Source organism: Halichoerus grypus, chromosome 13 (assembly GCF_964656455.1).
Source record: "Halichoerus grypus chromosome 13, mHalGry1.hap1.1, whole genome shotgun sequence".
Lineage (NCBI taxonomy): Eukaryota > Metazoa > Chordata > Mammalia > Carnivora > Phocidae > Halichoerus > Halichoerus grypus.
This window is the reverse complement of record NC_135724.1, coordinates 72,238,839-72,259,772: the sequence shown is the minus strand read 5'-3', so window position 1 is coordinate 72,259,772 and position 20,934 is coordinate 72,238,839. Positions and strand designations below refer to the sequence as shown.

The 20,934-nt window shown below is 60.7% G+C and overlaps 1 protein-coding gene across 6 annotated transcripts in view; it reads left to right on the top strand.

Annotated features, from left to right (window-relative positions):
* The window catches only part of OSBP2 (oxysterol binding protein 2), a 172,858-nt gene that overhangs the window by 128,212 nt on the left and 23,712 nt on the right, over positions 1-20,934 (top strand). For all 6 annotated transcript variants that reach the window (XM_078060771.1, XM_078060772.1, XM_036098465.2 and 3 more), the window contains 3 exons: positions 5,549-5,805; positions 18,202-18,394; positions 19,190-19,307. In XM_078060771.1, the coding sequence (XP_077916897.1) occupies positions 5,549-5,805; positions 18,202-18,394; positions 19,190-19,307 (568 nt within the window). The remainder of the gene's footprint in view (positions 1-5,548; positions 5,806-18,201; positions 18,395-19,189; positions 19,308-20,934) is intronic.

Below are 20,934 nucleotides of genomic sequence, written 5' to 3'. Positions count from 1 at the left end.
AGATGAGATGCTCGCATTAGTCCTGCGAGAAAGAGAAGTCACTGTGCAGGGTGAGGGTGGGCGCTCGTCCTCGCCTGGCCTTACCGAGTACCTCCCAGGCCAGCTGCACTGCGATCCCCCTCCGCGTGGCCTGCGCTGGGGGACGGGAAATGGCCATGATGACGGGGTGGGGGGAAGGGGGCGTGACACCCCAGCTCCGCCACTCAGACACATAGGACCCATCCTGTTCTGAGCCTCAGTTTCCTCACCTGTAAAATGGGAGTGCTAAGGGTGCAAGGTTAGGACGCTGCCCTCTCATCCAGCTGCTTCATCGCTGGGCAGTGGGAAGCTGCCCCTTCCAGAGCTTGCTTCCTGAGCTGCTGAGACCCAAGTCGGGTGTGAGTACAGTCCGTGCAGCATTTCCAGAGGGCACCAGCCCGGTGCAGAGCCAGCCGGAAGCCAGATGAGTGAAGCAGAGCAGTTGACTGCAGGGAGCTCAGCGGAGGCAGGCAGTGAGGGGCACTGCAGGGCCAGCGTGACAGCCTGTCCTGGAGAGAAGGAGAAAGATGCACCCCAGTGAAGGGACCGAGATTTGGCAGGAAGGAGGGGCAGGAAGATCCTCACCGAGCAAAGGACAGGAGCCGTGTGCACTTTGGGGTGCTTTCAGTGATGCTTTGCTCACACCCACTGCCCGGTAAAGGCGGTCCCCTGTCCTCTCCTGCCTGCCCCCACCCCGGGCTGTGCCGAGAGAGAAAGTGAGCCCCAGCACTCTGCCCTGCAGACCTGAGGGCCGCCCAGCGCTGTGGGCTCCTGACAGCAGCAGCTGGTCGTGGCGTGTGATCAGAGGCCGGCCTCCCACGGCCTGGGGAGGAGGCTCTGATAGCAGGGGCATAAAGCCGCGCCCCCCCACGTCCTCCCCTCCTGGGAAAGGTATCTGGGTCATCTGCCCTGGGTCCCAGGCTCTGACCCCTCAGCAAACGCATCTTAGCCATTTGGAAAGAGCCCGCCCAAGACCTGGGCCATATCTGACAGAGCGGGGGCGTTATAGCTGCCATTGCTGCCAAGGTCAGCGTCTGACCTTGACCAAGCCCCTCTCCTCCGTCTGGGCCTCAGTTTTCCCATCTGAAAGCAAAGGCACGGGCCTGGATGCAATGGGCATGACCTAAAGTCGCCCGTGCTCTGAACCCTCTTGGGTTCAGCCTGGCCAGTCCACGAGTGGGGTCACCTGACAGTGCAAGAGGCTTCCAGAACGCTCCTGCTACCCTTGTATCAGCTGACCGCAACTGAAGAAAATGGGAGAAGTGAGCAGAGCAGGAGACAGTGAGGACGGGGAGCACCCTCATGGTTAGACACTTGTCCTTTATCTGAGGGCCAACGATGCCTCCCCCAGAGCTCTCCCAGTTGTTCTGAACAGAGACAAAGCAGCAGCTAAGAAGGAGGGGTCCAGAAAAGTAGGACATTGTCTGATGCTCTCCACAGCCGCCCTGGCGGACAGGCAGCGGAGACTAAGGGGACACTAGGGCTCTGAGCACGTCAACAATGCCGCTTTCCTACCCCTCCCCACCCCTCACTCCTGTCTTAACCCCTGGGCCTTATGCAGAGACGCCACCTGCTAGGGGTCCATTGGCTCCTTCCCAGTCTCCCCTGAAACTTGGCTGGGGCCAAGCCCAGGTCTGCACTGGGTCCTGGCTGATGAAACATTGCACCCTCCCAGTGCTCAGGTACACTTCCTTTCTTTAAAGGACCAGCATTTTCTAGGAGGTAATGGAGAGGCATTAAGTTCAGCCAGCCCCTGAAAACCAGGGTATGCTTCTCCCAGTGTTAGATCTTGTTTCCCAGGCCAGATGCTCAGAGATCCCTCAGTGTGGCAGCGGCGGCTGCTGGGGATGATCCCACCTGATGTGGCCCACCTGACACCCAGGTGCTTCCCAGCTCCGTGAGGTGGGTGTTGCTGTTCTTGCTGTACACATGAGGATTCCAAGGCCCAGAGTAGGAAGACAGCCCCACAAAGCAGCAGAGTTCAAGGTGAACTGGGAACTCAGGCATTCAAGCCAGTTCTTTCTGACCACCTTATTTTTATGCCACCCCAGGACACCCTGGCAGCCCCCTCCCCCAAGAGCTGCTCATCGTACTAAGTCGTGGCCTTCACATGGGTTTGGGGGAAGGCAGGGGGCTCCTCTGTGGCCCAGGAGCGTGGCTTTGACCTGGCCCTGGATTTCAGTTGCTGCTCTTCTTGTATTAATAGAGTTGCAGAATTTCTATAGGATTTTACGTTTGTGGATAGGTTAGTGTTTGCTGGGTTGTGGAGATGTGGACTGAACAGAGGGGACAGGCGGGGTCATAAAAGCTTGAGAACCCCCAAGGCCATGAGCTTGAGAGCCACAGGCCTGAACAGCTTGATGCATACAAGTGTTTGCCTTCCTTTGAACCAAATTCCCCACCAGTGGAGTTCCCCCGTCAAAGGAAGAAGCGGGCCATGGAAGCTGAAGAGCCATTTCTATGGCTCTTGAGGGGTAGCTGCTGGTTTATCCTTCAGAAAGCTGAAGCTAATTCAATGCCATTCATTCTTTTTTCTAGTTGGAGTAGTATCACAGCAAGTAGTTTCATTTACGTCTCTGAGAATGAGTTTCATCTCTCTTTCTAATGTGAGTCTGCTCCTTGCAAGGACCCCTGACCCCAAACTGAGACCTGGAGACTCAGGATGGTCGGAGTTCATCATGGCAGAGGCAGAGTCCCCTTCATGGTTCAGCTCGGCTTCCGCCCAGGCCTGAGTGGGGGGATTCACGGCGCTGCGCTCAGTATGAGTCTGAACAGCCCATGACACTGTGGGGAAGTGAGCAGCTAGGCCACATGTCAGGCCACATGGCAGCTAGGCCCCATCCTCGAGGACTGGCCAGGGACGGGGACTGCCTGGGAGCGTGGCTGTCACTAGACGGTCATGGCCTTGGAGCTGGGTGGGTGCTGCCATCAGCACTTTTGGGCTAGGTTCAGAGGTCCTGTTCTCTCCAGCCCCTGGCCTCCCCCCAGCTACTCTGGCCTCTCTGTCCCTTCAGTCTGCTCATCCTGCCACTTGCCACCAGTCTCATCTTTCCCATGGATTTCTGCTCAGGTGCCCACACTCTCCTTCTTGCCAAGGGATAAAGGCTCAGGCTTCTCAGCTGAGCTGGAGGCCCTTTCCCACCCACCTCTCCAAGTAGCTCCTCCCTCCTACTGATCATGCCCTTCTCCAGACGCTGCCCTCCCGTGTGTGACCCACCACCTCTGTGCATGCCACTCAGAACCCCTGGACAGGCCTCCTGATCATTCATTCCTTCACTCACCCATTCCCTCCCTCTCTCTTGCCCCACCCCTGCACCTGCCCTCTTTCCCTCCCTCCCTCATTCTCCCGATCTCACTGTACCCTCTGGGAGAGACTCTCCCTGCCCATCCCCATAGAACACACTGTGCTGGTCAGTAACTGCTGACCCAAGAATCTTCCCATCCCTCCCCCACCAACACAGCCCATGATTTGGGAGCAGAACAAGTACATTCTCATGTCTCTGGCTGCCGGACCTGAACTTGGACCCTAAGAGCTGCTTATTAACAAGTTAACTAGAAATGTGTTTACCCACCTCTGGCCACCACACAGGCAGATGCTCAGTTAGGCCAGCTGTGTTTCTTGCTTAGAGCACAGTGTGTGTGTGTGGGGAGGGTCCCACTCAGGCTGACCCGCAGCCAGCGTGTCCCCACACGGCCCTCCCGGTGTATAGCAGCCCCTGTTCTGACTGCTCGGTGGCTGACCGTTCTGGGGGTTACACGTGTTGAACTCGGAAAGGTGACAGGAGATTACATCGTAACTGAGAGCCCAGGCTCTGTGCTCAACAGACCCGGATTCAGATCCAGCTCTGACCCCGTAACCGCAGCGCCCGTCTGAGAACGTACATTTCCTCACTTCTCGCGGTCTGCGGACCACGGTGAGGCTGGTGCAGCACGTGCGGTCCCCGGGCACCGGGCCGTTTCCGAGCCGTCGCCGGGCTGGCTGTGGTGGGAAGAGGGAGAGCCCCTGCCCCGAGCCCGGATGCTGGCCCACGGCCCCAGTGGGGGCTGCACCCCCAGCCTCCAGCCCACCCAGGCCCCACGCCGCCGGCGGTCCTGGCGCCGCCACCAGCTGAGGACACGCTCAGAGTGGCCACTCAGCCATGGCCACCCCCACGCACCCTGTCTGCCGTGGGAAGAAATCTGTTCCCTCACAGCATGTGCCTCTTTAAAAAATCTTGTATCTTGGGTTACAGATTTCCTTCACCAAAAAAAAAAAAAAAAGAAAAAGAAGAAGAAAAAGAAGAAAAAAGTTTTGTAAACTGATGATTTCTGAAACAAGACCTCTCAGAAACCCCTGGCGCTTACAGGCTCGGGCACGCGTGCTGGTGGCAGGTCTTCACGGTCGCGAGCCCGGTGCTTTAGCAGCAGCAGAGCCCGGGCCGGCTGCCCACCTACCCCACCCGCGGTGGTCCCCCCCCCCGAGGTCCCCACTACCCTGCGACCGTCTCAACACAGGCAGGGCTGGCAGAGGGCTGGGCTCCAAGGCACCCCGGACTCCCAGGAAGGGCCACCCCAAGGGCGCCCGGGCGACTGTGTGAGAGGTGAGCGGGATGGGCCAGGAGGAGACGGGGCGCCCGCCTGGCCCGCTCACAGAGGCCCCAGCGGCCGGCCTGGCGTGAAGAGGGCAGCTGTGGAGGCAGACAGACTAGCCGGGTGGCCTGGGGCGTGACCTCAGCTGCCCGTCTGTCCCTGGGGCATGGTATCGTCCCTACCCTGACGAGGCCATGGAGATGCCACAGCCCGTGTCTGGACAAATGAGAGCGGCCTTGCTCGTGCCGGGGAGGTGGGTGGGGACCTGCAGGAGGATGGCCAGGGGCGGGGAGGATGACTTTGGCCTGGGGGTCTTCAGGCAGGCTTTGAAGATCGGGGGCATCGGGCTGGGGCTGGGTAGGGGTGAGGCCTCTGAGGAGGTGGGGGAGGTAGGAGGAGGTTCCAGGCAGTGAGGACACCGTGGGAAAGGCCCCAGGCCTGAGCACTCAGGTGTTGCAGGGAACAGGGGCAGTTCGGCATGGCCGGGTGTGGTCGTAGAGCAGAGGGCAGAGTGAGGCCGGCAGGAAAGTCCGGGTCGGCTTAGGCTGGGCCCATGATGCGCGGAAAGGAGCCGGCCTTCATCCGGGGTCTCTGGTCTGCGACAGGAGCTGCTCCTCGTGGCAGTCTCCAGCTCTCCACCCAGCTCGGTCCACCCTGGCCTGCGTGGCGCAGCTTAGGGGGCTGGTGCCCCGCACGCAGGCGGGTGCCCGCAGGGCTGCCCCCTCCAAAGTGCGGGCCAGGCGTGGTCTGTCAAGCTGGTCCCCCCCTTCCATCCCTCCCACTGACTCACGAGGGCCCGTGCCCACCCTGGAGGGCTGACCGGGAGCAGGAGCTGGCACCATGTAGGGCCCTCTGTTTTGAGATGCTCTACCTGCTCCTTCCTCCTGGGCCCAGGCCACGTGGGCTTCTTGGCGCTCTGTTGGTCAGTTAATAACCGTGGCCACTCTTTTGCCTTCTGCAGATGACTCTGGGGACGACGACGACGAGACTGCCTCTCCAGCTGACAAGAGCGAGCTACACTGCACCATCAAGAGCCTCTCCTTGAAGCTGGATGATCTCAGCACGTGCAATGATCTCATCGCGAAGCACGGCGCTGCGCTGCAGCGCTCCCTGAGCGAGCTGGACGGCCTCAAAATCCCCCAGGAGAGCAGCGAGAAGCTGAAGGTCGTCAATGAGCGGGCCACCCTCTTTCGCATCACCTCAAATGCTATGATCAATGTGAGTGCCCTCCCACTTGGCCCAGGGCTCCCCGTCACGGCACCACGGTCCCCGAGCAGGTGGCGGCCCCGGTGCTTGACAAACCAGGGCTCCATTTCTTGGTGGCTTCAGGTCATTTCCCAAAGCCTCCTGCCCTCTTTGCAGTTGTCTGGTGGGAACCGGAGTGGGGCGCGCAATCCTGATGGAGGCTGGCAGCTGGCTCGGGCCCAGCCGAGGAGGGCCAGGCCCCCAAGCTGAGCACGTGGCTCTGCCCACACAGTAGGGACAAGGCTGCCACGCTGGTGCACAGCAGCCGCTCCTGCTCTTTCCCCCCAGAATGCCGCCCAGAAGCAGCAGGCTCAGGGCCCGGCGAGCACAGCGGCAGGCATGCAGCTGGGAGCCTGGCTTTGTGGGTTCCCCTAGCCAGAAGAGCTTGCAGATGAGCCTGCCACGGGTCATGCCGACCTGACAGTAGCCAGATGAGTAGCCACAGTCCGTAAACTGAAAGGCACAGCCTTGGGGGTCGCCACATTCCACAGAGTTCTGGAAGCCACATTGCTGTGACTGGGAGCTGGGAGGGCCTCTCCATGGTGGCAGAGAATATAATGCTCACCTGTGCTTCTGGGCCCTTCTTCCTCAGTCCCCCGCCTCCCCAGATGTGTATGCTCTTCTTGGCCTCCACCCTGCAGACACAGGTCTGACTCCTGCAGCCTCCTGCCACGGACAGCCCCAGGAGGGGCACACCGGGAGCAAGGAGACCAGAGAGGGGAGGTGTGGGGAAATGGAGGCCACCTCAGAGGAGGCGGCCCACGTCCAGAGAAACAGGCAGGCCATCAGGCTGGTCAGAGACAATGGGTAGTACTGGTGCCCAGCCTCCAAATCAAGGGGATCCAACGAGAGCAGGGCCAGGAGTCGGGACTAGGCTGTAGGCCGAGGACAGGGTGGGAAGGTGCAGGCTGGAGCCCACGGCGGGCCAAGACCCCTGGGTGAAACTGTGGCCACCAGAGACTTGCCCCAAGCCTGATTCACTGGGACTGTGGGCAGTCCCTGTGGGGAGAGTAGACCACCCGCACACCCCCACCGCCCCACACACACCCCCACCCCGCCACTGGACCGCCCCTGCAGGAGGAAGCCTGAGGAATCCATACCCTGGGACCTGTGGCTGAGGAGGTGCACCCTCTTCCCAGGCTGCTGGGACGCACCATCCGCAGGTGCTCGGCTCCCTGCGCTCAGCCAGCGCAGACCTTTGTCCACGGCCCTCGGGTGCATCTGGGGGTGCATCTGGGGCGTGCCCGCTGAGCAGCTGCCCTGTGAGTCGGTTCCGTCCTTGGTTTGTACTCGCGTCGTCCCGTGTTCCCCTGCTCGCTCGGGCCAGCCGGCCTCCTTACAGCCTCCAGACTTTCGGGGTCTGGGTCACTGCCCTCCTTCTGGTGACAGGCCCAGATAGGAAGCGCTTGATGACAGAATGGCGCACTTGTGTTTCCCCACCCGGCCTGGAAGCCATCACCTGCCCGCGGCTTCCCTGCTTCCCTGGCACTGCCCCTCCCCACCCCCCGCCGACACCGAAGCTGCTTTGTCTTAAGTAAGCAGTTTCGGCTTTTCCCAGATAATGAGCTTCTCAGCTGGTGTTTTTAGCAGAAATCTTTTATCGGGCATCAGAGGCTCCTCTGTGTTAGGAAGCCATAAAAACCGTGTACCATCTAAGTGCATAATGAATTGTTTGATGGGAAGCAAGCCCCTGGGGTGGGTTACAAAAGCCTGTGTGCGGTTCCAGCACCCGGAAAGTCGACCCAAGTGCCGGGGAGCTGCACCCTGGGCTGGGCTCCGCCACCCTGCTGGCCTGAACCTGATGAGAGGGCCCCTGCCACCTACCTCCACTGGGTGGGGGGGCGGGGCGCACCCAGAAGTGAGGGGCTGGCCCCGGCAGGCTGTGCTCAGAGCCCGGACTGGGGCGGAGGCCTCGCGTTTATCCTGGGGACCCTTCCTGATGCCGCTCCTCGCCTGGCAGGAACCAAGTCAGTTCTGGATGGTAGTTCATGTACGCGGTTGTCACACACCAAATGTCTCAACTCCCACTGTGTGCAGAGGCCCCCCGGACAAAGCATCCCCACCCCTGGCCAGGCCTTGGCCTCCACCCCTGTTACAAGGAAGGGGTTGGACCAGGGATCTGTAACTAAGGAAGCCATGCACATTCACACCCAAGACCACTCACCCCTTGCTACAACCTCATTAATACCATTAGGTATTGTTAGTGCAAAGTGGAAACAGGCTCAGAGAAGTCACCTGAGCTGCCCAGGGTCACCCAGCTGGTAGATATCTGAGCCAAGATGCAAGGCCAGGTCTGTGTGGCTCAGTGGGGGAGTGCTGGCCCCTACACTCTCAGACGTGGTGAGGATAAGACCCCCAAGGGGGGCAAAGACCCCCTCCCCTCTGCAGTCAGCACACGGACTGGGTGGCCTTGTATCCACCAGGGCAAAGCCCCCAGTGTCAGGAACCTGAGTCCCTGGTATGTCTCTTACCTTTAGGCTGCAGCCACACCAGGGCCCTTCCTGGGAAACTGGGGGCTCAGGATGGGTGGAAGCCACCCCCGCTGTCCCCAGAAGGCACAAACCATGATCCCCCAGGTCACTCCAGTTCTTGCTGTGAGAGGAGGAACCTGTTTCTTCCCACTGCTGAGATCCCTTTGCAACTCCACCCGCCCCCCACCCCCGGCCTTAATGATACACACCCTCTCTAGGGAAGCTTCCAGCATCCCCCATGCCCGAGTTTGGGGAATCTATTCCCACTCCCACTTTAGGGCAGGCCCCCCCCTCCTGTGAATTGTGAATGGCTGTGGTTTTCCACCTCGTGGGCTCTGATTGAGCCTGAGTCATATAAGTGGAGCAGAAAATGAGGGATGGCTGGCCAAAGCCTACAGGGAAATGCATGCTTTAGAGGGCCCTGGGCAAGCAGCACCCTTCCCACACAGAGAGGGATCAGCTGCGTCGCCTTCACTTTTACCCAAGATGGCCAAAAATCTGGGGTTGTTCATCCTTCAGGAGAAAAGTCAGAGGGACAATCGAATCTCCTTCAAATTTGGGAAAGGGTATTTTGGGGACCTTCACAAGCCTGTAGATCCCTAGCTCCCAGCAGGACAGGGAGGGGGCTCTCTGGACAATTCCTAAGACCCCAGGAACCATGGTTAGTGACGCAGCCCATTCCTGTGCCACTGCCCCCAGGGGGCCGATGCGGTGAAACTCACCTCGAGTCGAGCACGGCCCCTTCCCTTCTGTAAGTGTTGGAGGGAACAGGATGCTCAGAGGAAGTGTCTGGATCAGGAATGCTGAACAGTGCCACAGTGTTCCACCTCTTTGTGTCTTTGCCTGTGCTGTACCTTCTAGAACTTTCTCCACCCTTTAGATACCTGGTGGATCCCTTTTCATCCTCTAGAACCCCACATGGATGTCACCCAGGGCCAGGAGGTTGTCCAAGCTCCTTGTCAGAAGCCGTTCTTTCTGGCTAGAACCCTCTGGAACCCACAGGCACTGCTGGGCCTCGCTGAGCCCACTGTGCACTTTCCCCTGTTACTTTGTCATCTGCCCCCCAGGCTTTGTGCCCCCAAAGTGAGACTCGGATTTTAACTCACCTGTGTCCCCAATAGTAGTAGCCCAGTGGGAGTGCCTAATATGTGATGTTGGAACCAAAATGGGTGTCATATCTCAGAAAAGAAAATTCTAAGTTGCCCACGACTCATGTTTGCCTGCTGTTACCATTTACAAAGCCATTCTTGTTCCATTTCCTCACTTGAACAAGGTCAGTGAGAAAGTGGGTCCAGCACGCAGCCCTCGGCCAGAGCCACTTGTCACTGCCCCACACCACTCGTCACTCTGTCTTGCAGAGAAATGACCCAGCCTGGCCATGGAGAAATAGGAAGCGTGATTTATGAAATTAAGTCATAATTGGGTTTTTCGCAGGAGGGCTGTACTGAGCCCCGGCCTCCTGCCCTCCGCTTGTGGTTGTGGTTGATGAAGCCGTGTCCACGTGGCTCCTGCAGTTAGGAAAGTCCTGCCAGTTGGGAATTGAACCCAGACCTGAGCGACTTCTCACTGGGAAGGGCTTGTGCCAGGCAGGGACTCGGCTCTGCTCCTGGAGCTCACGATCCAGAGGACCTGCCTAGTGACGCTCTGTCACACATGGGGGCAGCAGGGACAGCAACTCACAGGCCCACTTTTGCAGGCCAGGTATGTAGAGGGCCTGGGGAGGGACTGGGGAGGTTCCCAGTCGGCCGGGAGCGGGGCTCAAGCCCAGATGACCACAGCCCACCAAGAGAGTGACCCTTGGGGGGGCTAGCTGGACACCCTGGGAGCCAGGGCAGGGCCTGCAGAGGGCAGAGGTAGTGGCCATGGAGTGGAGCCTATACCGGTGGGGAGAGTCACTCGCAGGCAGGGAGAGAAGGTGTGAACAGTGACATCTGTCCATGGGGCCTCGGCGTCTGAGGGGCTTTTCTGCTGCAGCATCTTGCCCATCCCCCCGCTGGCCTGGGCAGCCTGCAAGGCAGCCCTGAAGCTTCCATGTGCAGCACAGTGCCCAGCATCAGGGGCCTCGGCCAACAAGTGAGAGCAAGCAGGTGGGGGAAACACAGGGCCGGGGTGGCATCACGAGCGGCAGAGCTCCCCGGCGGCGGATTTTGCGAGTCTGATCAAAGACTGCATTGTGGTCCCCTGCGTCGATTCCTGTTTGGGTAACTGAACTAGCCCGCCGCTGAGGAGGGACCTCACAGCCCGGTGAAACAACTTTGGTTCGTAGACAGAGCCTGGAACCTCAGCGTGGCCGGCGGCCGGCGTCCTTCCTGGGACCCAGGACATGCCTGGTGTGCGGTCGCGTTGGGCTGGTCCCCGTGGTGTAAGGTGGAGCGTGATTGAATTAATACGTAGTCCCAGCTCAGGCTTTGGGTATTCGTTTCCATAAAGGAAAAGAATAAATTCCAGTTTCGTTCTCTTTTCCTGTACGTTTATCTTTGGGGTAAAGCAGAGTGCCCTGGTGTGAAGGACAGACCTCAGGGAAGGCAGTGGGATAAAACAGCAGTCCGCCCAGCTTCTCCCCGATACCTCACAATGGCCACCTGAGGTTGGCGTCGTCGTGCCTTCCTTGTCATCAGCATCGTTTGTATTAGTCAGGTGCCACCCTGAGGCCCAGAGCAGTCATTTTGCCTGGGCGGGGGGGCAGGCTGGCTGTTAGATGAGCACTTGGGGTCACAGCCACCGGGCCCTGGGCCTCCCGCATTGCTGGCTGGGGGGGTCTGTGCAGAAGGGCTGAGGGGCATCACCCGTCATCAGGTCCAGCACACCTGCGCTTTCCTGGGTGACCCGGGCTTCCCACGGGTTGCCCGTGAACCCTGTGTTCCGGCCTCACGGCCCCTGCCCCCGGCAGAAGAAACCCTCAGTATCGCCGCGGACATTCTGGGGGCGAGCCTGTCCCACAGGGCTGGCGTCATGTCCCTCCAGCGCCGAGCCCCTCAGCGGGCTGGCAGCCTCTGGCTTGCTCCCCACCGGCCGCTCCTCCAGGCCCCCGCAGCGGTGGGGGGACTGCCCCCAAACAAGGTAGGTTGCTCCTGACACAGCCCCCGCCCTTGAGCTGTGAGAGGCTCCTCAGAGTTGGTGACTCGTGTTGGGGCCCAGGACTCAGCCCCTCCAGCCACAGGGCCGCCCCAGGGCCCTTAGGCGCCGTGAGCTCAGGCCAGCCTGGCTTACGTGTACTGAGCGCTTTGCAGCAGGGTGGTGGGGGAGGCCCTCCGTGATCCCTCCCTGGTCTAGCCCCGGGCACACAGCGAACAAAGCCCAACCTCTGGAACCTGGGTCCCCTCGGGGAAATGTAACCACACAGATGATGAGGCATGCTCGCGGCCAAAAGACCTTCAGAGGGAACAGAGCAGGCTCGTGGGGTGGGGCGGGAGGCCCCGGGGACACACGGGCTGGAGGGGAGGGGGGGACCTGGAGGGAGGTGGGGCGAAGAGCCAGCCCTAGGTTCTCAGGCAGGCCTGGAGCAGCGGGAGGCCGGGGTGAGCGGTGGCAGGCATGGAGGGGAGGCCTGGGGGGCCAGAGCGCTCACAGGACACTTTGGGTGCTTACACTCACGGAGAACACCGTGCTTTCCACTCTGGATGAGGCTCCTGCAGCCAAGGACAGAGGTCCGACCCACGTTTTAGCAAGAGCGCCCCCCCCCCCCCCCCCCCCCCCCGCTTGGAGCGCGGACTACAGATGAGGCACTGGGGCCTGCGGGCAGGCACTGGGAGCCCCTTGTCGCCTATGGAGGGCTGGTGGCTTGGACTGCGGGAAGGGGCTGGCACGGCTAGCCCGGCTGCTCGGTGTGTTGAGAACAGGGCCCGCAGAGTGGCTGTGCAGGGAGAGATCTGGGCTATCAGGGGGACTGCAAGGCGCGGGCATGAGCTACTAGTGGAATGGGGGGCCCTTGCTGTCTGATCCCCACCTCAGCCCTCACAGTGCTGGACAGGGGCCCAGCGGTCAGTCCCACAGATTCAGGTAGGATGCGGGAGGGCCTTTCCCAGAAACGGGTTTTGTGCAGCCAGTGAGTGAGCAGAGCTGGGCAGTGGGTGAGCCCCACCGGAAATGAAGACGGTCAAGGTGCCCAGCGGGGGCAGGAAGTGGCACTGGCCGACAGGGGGCGGATGCCCACCAGGCCTACTTCCAAGGGCCTGATGGGACAGACAGCGCACTCTGGGGCTCTCAGTTTACCCAGGAAGGTAGCAGCTTGCGGGAGACACCTTTTGGGGCCTGCGGGAGAGCTGTTTGGGCAGGATGGGGGTGCGGATTCTGACGGCAGGGACGCTGTGGGGAGAGGCACCAGCAGAGCCAGTCTGGCCGGGGGTTGGCTCCGGATCCGCCTGAAGGGAGCTGGAAGAGAAAAGTGCAGGCGGGCGTGGACAGGGTGGGGGCAAGTAGGGCCAGCTGGGAGATGTGTGCGGATATCGACGAAGCGCTAGGCCAAGGCCTCAGGTTTGGGGCATCATAGAAATAAAGCCCCAGACTGGAGCTGTTTACTGCTGGAAATACTCTGAGGCTTCTCTCGGCCCCATTTGGAGATCACGAAGGGGTTCTTGCGCCCACCCAAGCAGAGCAGGGGTGAGGGGCCCTGGAGCCGCCCTCCCTGGTCCTTCTGGGGCCCGTGGGCAGGTTCCCGGCCAGCTGACCACTGTTCTGCTCTTGACAGTTTGCTCATTTGGGGCCTGGGGAGATGAATAAAAATAGATTCCATAACTGTTTAAAATCAGTTGGCAAACTGGCGGCCAGATGGTGCTGGTTCCTGTGCGCAAGGGGTAAACTATTTTGAACATGGAAAGGGCTATTTTAAAGTTTGAAGTGAAGTGAAAAGCTGCCTCTCCAGCGCCACCAGTGAGTCACATCAGGGAGAAGCCATGACCGTCCCCTCCGTGTTTGGGAAGGACCGGCCGCTGTGGGCGCCGGGTCTGTTCTGGGTGCCGTGTGAGGAGGGGTGGCTGGCCCGGCCTGGCCTGGGAGCTGCTCGGCCTCTAGGGGCCAGGACGGTGCTGAAGACGCAGCATGGCAGTTTGGCTGGGCCTGACCCAGAGGAACTCTCCCCCCCCCCAACCCCCAGGTTAGCCCAGCGCTGCTGTCGTGGCTCCGGGGGTCCCCACTCTTGGTCTCGGAGGCCTGAGATGGCTGTGCATCTCCTGCTGTGGCGGCCTCTGAGCCTTGCAGGCCGGGCCTGAATCTCAGCACTGCCCCTTCCTGCCTCTGGGAGGCGCGAACTGAGGGCGGCCTGCTGCTCCTCGGTGAGGGGGAGAAGGAAGGACCCTGTTGACCCCAGTGTGTCCCCGGGTGTGAGCTTCCGGCCAGGCACAGCGGCTCAGGGAAACCAGGACTCTGCACGACTTTGTCCTATTTGCTCCTTTTATGATAAAAGGCCAGTGAGAGGCAGGTCCACAGTCCTGCTGGCCACGTGAAGACCGGTGCAGGGGAGGTCGATGGTGCATGGGCAGCCCCTGCGACATTGAGAGCCGAAGGGTCCAGCTACCCATCCACCTGGGAGCCCTAAAGCCTGAGGGTCCCTGCAGTCCAGACACATGGCAGTCAGACATCTAGCGAGTTCGTCTGGCTGCAGGTGGAAACACAGCCCTTTCTCCCACCCTCCCTGCATCCATGGTTACCAGAACTTGCGGTGTGCTGGTGGCGAGAGACAGAGCCAGTCGCCCAGCTGGCCCTGTCAGCCCAAGGCACTCGCCCAGCCTGGAACCTCTGAGCATTTGGTCCATCTCCCCGCCTCCTCCATGAGTCCAAGGACCACCCACCCCAACGTCCCACAGTCCTCTGGCACTTTCCTCACGCCCCCGGCTTGGAGGGCAGTGACAACACAGGAGATGATGCTTCCCAACAGTCCCTGAAGGCCAGGCCTCAGCAGGGTCGGCTCTGCAGACCCTCCCGAGAGCTTGAGAGGCTTCCTGGGTCACACACAGGACGGGCATAGGATCCAGGCTGGCTGACCCCACGCCCTACTCACCCGCCCATATTTGGGGAATGGCAAGGTTGTCCGGATTAGGATTAGGAACAACAAAAGCGATTAGAGTTTGTCCTCCTTCCTCCTGGGCACAAGCGGGCAAAGGTTTCCAGTTTGGAGACAACTCTGTCCGTCCCACGGGGCCTCTGTCAGGATGACCAGCAGTGTCTCCCTTTGGAGCTCACACGGCTTGCGTGAGCAGGCCTCACAGCCCCCTTCACCAGGTGGGGCTTCTGAGAAGGGAGAGCCCCTGGGGGGCAGCCAGGGCCTACCAGCCCCCCAGCCTGTTGCTGAGCAGAGCCAGCCCCAGTACAGGGGGAGGGGGGAGGCTGTCTTTTCTGTACTGGGCTTTTGGGTTCTCACTCTGCTTTGGGGCAGCTTGGTGGGCTCCCCACCCCCCACACTGCCCACAGGACCCCACATCTCTTCATCTCGGGGATCCTCTCAACAGCCGTGGGAGTGGGAGGAAGGGACAGGGCTGGGAAACTGGAAACTTGTTCCCACCCAGAGGGCGATCACTCAATGGGTCACAGAATCAGGGGCTCTGCAGGAGTCCCGGGGTTCGGCTCTCTGTTCTTCCCATGAGGACACCCAGGCCCAGGAGGCTCTAGGCCTGGCCCAGGGTAGGCAGCAGGCAGTGCCCATGAGGGGCCCAGAGGCTGGGCTCCTTGTTCTGCCCATTCCTGGTCCCTTGCATCGTTTAGGAGCTAGTGTGGGTAGGGGACTTTGGGGTGGCTTAGGAAACTGCTCTTGCTCAGGGCTGGGCACGAGCTCTCTGAGAATTGTGGCAGAGCCTCAGGGGAAATGTGACCATGTTCAGGGTGTGGGTCAGCCAGGCCCCTCCCTGGGCCCCTGGAAGCTGCCCCCAGCCGGCCCCCCGGCGGGCCCCCGGCCTAATCCAGCTTAGTGAACACACATTGCACAGCCTAGCTCAGCGTTCCGGGGCAGCGGGGCTGGACCAGCGCCTGCCTCTCTCTGTGGCGTGGCTGGGATGGGGCCTAGAGAAGGCCGGCCGCGGCGGAGGAGACCCTGAGAGTTGAGGATGGACACCAGGTAGGCGCAGCGGGGTGGGAGGGGTGGATGAGCTCTCCGCAGCCCATACGGTGACCGGGCCGCTTCCTCTGCTGCGGATGACCCCTCGTCTAGGAGCAGTGGCAAAGCCCTTGGTCCAGCCACAGGAGCCCCTCTCTATCGGCGTGCGGCACCCTCTGCCCTGCCCTTGTCTTTAGGGGACTGTGACACTCTATGACCTTCATGTACCCAGCCCGGCTACGTGAGGCCCCAGCTGTCCTGGGGATTTGGCTTCCTGTCCCCTGCTGCTCCACACCCTTGGGCCTGCGGTGGCAGCAAGGTGGAGGTCACAGCCAGCCAGGCCGTCAGCCAGCAGGCCTGGCCGCCGGGGCAGTGGGCAGTGTCCTCAGCCGCAAGGATGGGTGCTGGGAGCAGGTGCCGCGGGGGCATGGCTGAGTCCTGGTGCTTGAACAGGGTTATTCCCTGACATCCTTACTAGCGAGCATCTCCTGGAGCCCAGCTCCCCCTCCAGGAAGGCCACAGAATCCCTCAAGGGGCCCCCAGGCCGTGAAACCCAGCTGTGCAGAGTGGTGGCAGGGCTGGTTCCGGGCCCTGGGAGACTGCAGGTGGGGTCCACAGGGACTTTGACTCCGGCCCTACACACACTGCCTTGTGGCCTTGGGCAAGTGCCTCGGCCTCCCTGAGCCTCCATTAAAACAGCGACCTCCATGCTTGCAAGAATGCCCCGGACGGCTCTGGCCACGGAGGTGTGTGGCGTGCGGGAGGTGGGGCTGGCGTCAGAATAAGCAGGTGTGTTTGGGACGGAGCCAGAGGCGAGGGTGACACGTGCCTGGCGGCCACACGCAACTGACATGGGGATGATGGGGCCCCAGGAGATGAGGCTGGAGAGGATTTGAGGCCAGGTCTATGAGAGGCTGTCAGCTATTCCTCGAAATACGACGAACATTCCATTTTCCCTTGGAAGAGAAAATGGTCGTTTCTAAGGCAGCTAAGAGCTCGAGCACCTCAGAACCTCAAGACTGGGAGAGAGGGAGCCTGATTCATCTTTTCCCCTTTGCTCTTGTGGTGCAGCCTCTCTTGTCTCCAGAGCCTGGTAAACGCATAAGGAGATTTCTCTACTCCCACCCCAACCTGGGCCGGGTCACCTGCCAGTATAAATCCCTGCCCCTCCTGGAGAAGCTGGTTACAGTGGCTTAGGTGTGGCCAGGCAGGGACCTTTCGGGGAGAGTGGGGAAGCTCCTGAATCTGAGGTGGAGTGAATACACCTCCTCCCCAGAGCCTTGCAGGGGAGCTGCTGGAGACTGAGCCTCAGTTTCCTCATATGTCAATTGGGGATGATCCCACTCCTCCTACCTTGAGGATTTTGCCGGGCCGGGGTGGACAGGGAACCTGGGAGCGCAGGCTCGGTCAGATAGGACCGTTCTGTCTCACAGGACATGGGCTCAGAGGGGCAGAGTGGCTTGTGCAGGAACCCAGGCCTTCCCACTCCTGATAACAAGCCTTTTTTACTCTACTTTGCTGGTTTCCTTGGGTCCCCATCACATCTTTGGGATGGTATGTGTGAGTGAGGGGGTGTCGGGGAGGAAGCCTTGCCCCGCCCGCTCCGCACGGGGGGCTGGGAGCCCCTCAGCAGGGTGCTCCCTCATCCAGCGAATGCTCGGAGCAGCTGTTGTGTTTGGGGGTTCCGTGGGACGAAGAGAAACAGGCACAGTGAGCAGAGAAGCTGATCTGTAGACACGAGACTGTGGGGTGGGGTGGGTGGGTGCCTCAGGGGACCTGGCTGAGACGCTCGGGAGCCTTCCCTGGGGGGAGACATGGGAGAAGTCCGAGCAGCGGGGTTAGCGGGGCGGGGGGGCTGCCCATGCCCCTGGTGCCCCCGAGGGAGTGTCTGTGGAAGGCTGCTTGGCCCAGCACTCCACATCACCTCCCTGGTTCCTCCTGACAGCCCTCAGGATAGTGCTGCATTGTCCCTGTGTCACAGATGAGGGGCTGTGTGCCTGTCTCCCTCCAGCAAAGCTCGACTCTGTCGGGGTCAGACAGTGTGATGTGTGTGGGAAGGGAGTGCGGGGGAGGGGCGGCCGGAGACCACCGCTGAGGAAATGTGTCGCTTCCTACTGTGTTAAAGGAGTCCAGAAGGGGCAAACCCCGAGGTCCCCGGCTTGGCCCTCCCTGCCCTCCAGGGACAGCTGAGCCCGGGCCCTCCTGCCCAAGAGGATGACAGGGGCAGAACGACCAGCCCCTGCTTCATTAGAGTGTGGTGGAACCACCTACGGCCCGGGGAAGCTGGCAAGAATCTGGATGTCAGAGTAGGCCCCAAGTTTGAAGGGGGAACCTTACTTTAAAAGCAGAGTTATGTGATACAGACTTTGAGGTAACCTTGTGGGAAGGCCCAGTCTCAGTTCCTGTGCCAGACAAGACCCTTTACGTCTCTAAGCCAGGAAGTATAGCAGAATGTGGCCTTCCTTCCTTCCCTGCCAAGGGCAGGGACTGGCCTGAGCCCCGCGTATGCCTCGGGTTCTCGTGGGGACAGAGGTCATGACAAACCCCGGGTCCGGCGCACAGTGGGGAGGCGGCAGCTGAACTCGGGCCCCAGCCGTCTGAAAACCCAGCATCCGCCGGCCACAGGCCGGGTTTGGTGCTCTCGGATGGCATCCTGACTGGGGGATGCCGGCCAGGGCACACGCCCGTCCCGGGGCTGGCTCGGAGAAAGCAAGGGTCCCCGTGTCCCCACAGAAGCCAAAGGGGGCAGCAAAGGTGTTTCTGCGCACCCCAGGGCCTTCCTCACTGACTGGCAGGTGGGGTGTGGGGTGGGGGGCAGACAGGCCCCTCCCCCAGGCCCCGTGCCCACCGGCCACTCCGTGCCCCCGCCCCCAGGCCTGCAGAGACTTCTTGGAACTAGCGGAGACACACAGCCGGAAATGGCAGCGCGCCCTGCAGTATGAGCAGGAGCAGCGCATCCACCTGGAGGAGACCATAGAGCAGCTAGCCCGGCAGCACAACAGCCTCGAACGGGCCTTCCGCAGCGCCCCCGGCCGGGCCGCCAACCCCACCAAGAGCTTCAGCGAAGGTGAGAGCGTGAGGGCTGCCCAGCCCGAGCTCCGTCTGCGCCTCCCTCTGCCCGCTGGTTCTTACACAGCGCCCCCATGCACATAGCCCTTCACACGCCCACACTTGGGCCTGCCTCTGTGGCTTTGTACTTCCCACACCCACCGCCGAAGGGCAATTAGCTCCCTGCACTTTGGTTCCAGTTCTTTTTTTTTTTTTTTTAAGGATTATATTTATTTATTTGAGACCGAGAGAGAGAGAGAGAGAGAGAGAGAGAGAGAGAGAGAGCATGAGCAGGGGGAGAGGCAGGGGGAGAGGGAGAAGCAGACTCCCCGCTGTGGGGCTCGATCCCAGGACGCTGGGAGCATCACCTGAGCCGAAGGAGGAGACGCTTGATAGGTTCCAGTTCTCACAAGAAAAGTCTAGTGAGCCCAAGGGTCTCTCTGTGGCAGGGCTGCCCTGGTGCCAGGTGGCGGCCCACCTCGCCTTGGGCTGGGAGTGACAGGTCGGTCAGAAAGGGCAGCTAGGCCCCAGACAGACTGACCAGCATGCTGAGAGATCAGGGAGGCTTCCAGAAGGAGGCAGGCCTCTGAGCCAGAGCACTGAGCGGGAAGCTCATTCCAGGAAGGGGAGCGAGGGCAGAGCCGCAGCCAGGTTAATGCGGGCCAGGTGAGCGGAGTGGGGAGGGAACCAGGGGCCGGTGGAGGCAGGGGGCAGGGTCCGAAGTGGGGGGCACCCTTTGGGCTCTGGACTTCCTCAGGCAGGTGAGTGAGTTTTCAGTGTTGCAAACAGGCCGCGGTTTCTCACATATCTGCAGGAAGCCTCTTAACTCCCAAAGGAGAGGACAGTGAGGAAGATGAAGATACCGAGTACTTCGACGCCATGGAAGACTCTACATCCTTCATCACTGTGATCACTGAGGCCAAGGAGGACAGGTGCGTCCTCTCCCAGGGTTAGCCCTTCTCGCCTTGTTCTTCCTAAGCTCCACCTGTTCTTTGTGCTTCGGGTTTTCTCCCAAGTCTTGCTTCACGGTATATTTTGATTAGATTTCTTCTGTTCTTCCTTAGACCCAAAATGCCCACATAAAGTTTGAATCAGGGTTTCATTTTAAATGGAGGTGGAGAATGGGGCCTCGGCTGGATCCAGTTCCAGCCGGAGGGGGTGGGGGTTGGGGCTGCCACACGAGGGCTGGGGCCTGGAAGCGGCCGCTGCTTTTTCTTGCCTGGAGCTCGGTGCAGTCCCACCCACTCCTTCCACCGCGCCAGTGTTCCAGAACAGACAGGAGATGCAGGAAGTCCCTTTTATTTTCTATTTCCAAGGCTTTGTTTCATTTTTTCATAAAAGCGTCCTCTTTCTGGATGTTTCTAAATACGCACTAGAACACAGCGGTAACCAGGACATCGTTTTCGGAGTCCAGGTCCTCGGGAAGCGCCCCCGGGTGGTACAGGACTTGCGTCAGGGACGAGCAGGAGCTGGGGCGGGGGGCGGGGGGGGGGGACGCGAGGCTGGGTCAGAGGGCAGCACCCTGGGGCTTGAACGACGATTTGCTATAATTAGGAGTTGCCTCATTAGGATCTTTTATTCTCATCACATTGCTTCAATATTCTATCGATAGAAGGGTCGTGAGTATGGCAGCATTAGGGGACACCCCTCTGCTGTGGCCTGGGGAGGAGCTACCGCTCCAAGTCCTGGGGACAGCGACCTAAGTGACCACAGCCTGTGCTGCCCTCTGCCACCTTCACAGAGTCACAAGCCTCCCATGCTCCCCCACAGATGAGGGACTGCAGGCTTCCCAGCGGCCTTACTCCCTGCATCTGATCTGCTGCCCGCCACGCCCCGTGCTGCCTTCCTGAAGCCCAGTCCGGGGAGGGGGAGGCCGGCAAAACCCCTGGCTGCTCCTTTTTTGCCTCTGTGGACCGACATGGGTCACCACCCCCATGTCCTAGTTTCTCCCAGGGCAGGGGCCTTTGGGATCTCTCTAACCCTTCAGGGAGTTTCTAGTCCTATCAACTGTTATTTCCAACTCAATTGTGGTTCATTTCCCAATAATATTTTAAGATTTGCTTATATTGCTCTCAAAATGAGCTTGGCTTGGCTGTTCTGAATTTCCTTTCACTTTCACCCAGCAGCGTCACCTTTGCGGACCCCTCCGGCTCCCCGCCCACCCCTCCCATATCTGGAGTCCCCAGGGGCCTGGGCTCCGCCTCCTCCTTCGTACCCCCACCCCAGCCACCTTCCACACCTCAGCCACCAGCCCCAGGCCTCTCTGCTGCCACCCGACCGGCAAGCAGGTGACCCCCGTGCTCAACACTCCTCATTGGCTCCCTAGGCTCCTGACACAGCCCCAAGGCCCACACTACCACCTTCCCTGGTAGTGTAGCTCCCCCGGACTGCAGGCGGTACCTTGTCCGCAGTGACCCAGTGAATCCTTCCCATTCCCTGAGGCCCTGACTGCCAAGTGCCTGTCCCTCACCCCAGCTGGCCCAGGTCACCTGTCCTTGGGGATCCCTCAGAGCTTGGGCCCCTCAGCCATACCGCCCCCTGCTGCTCTAGCCAACCATC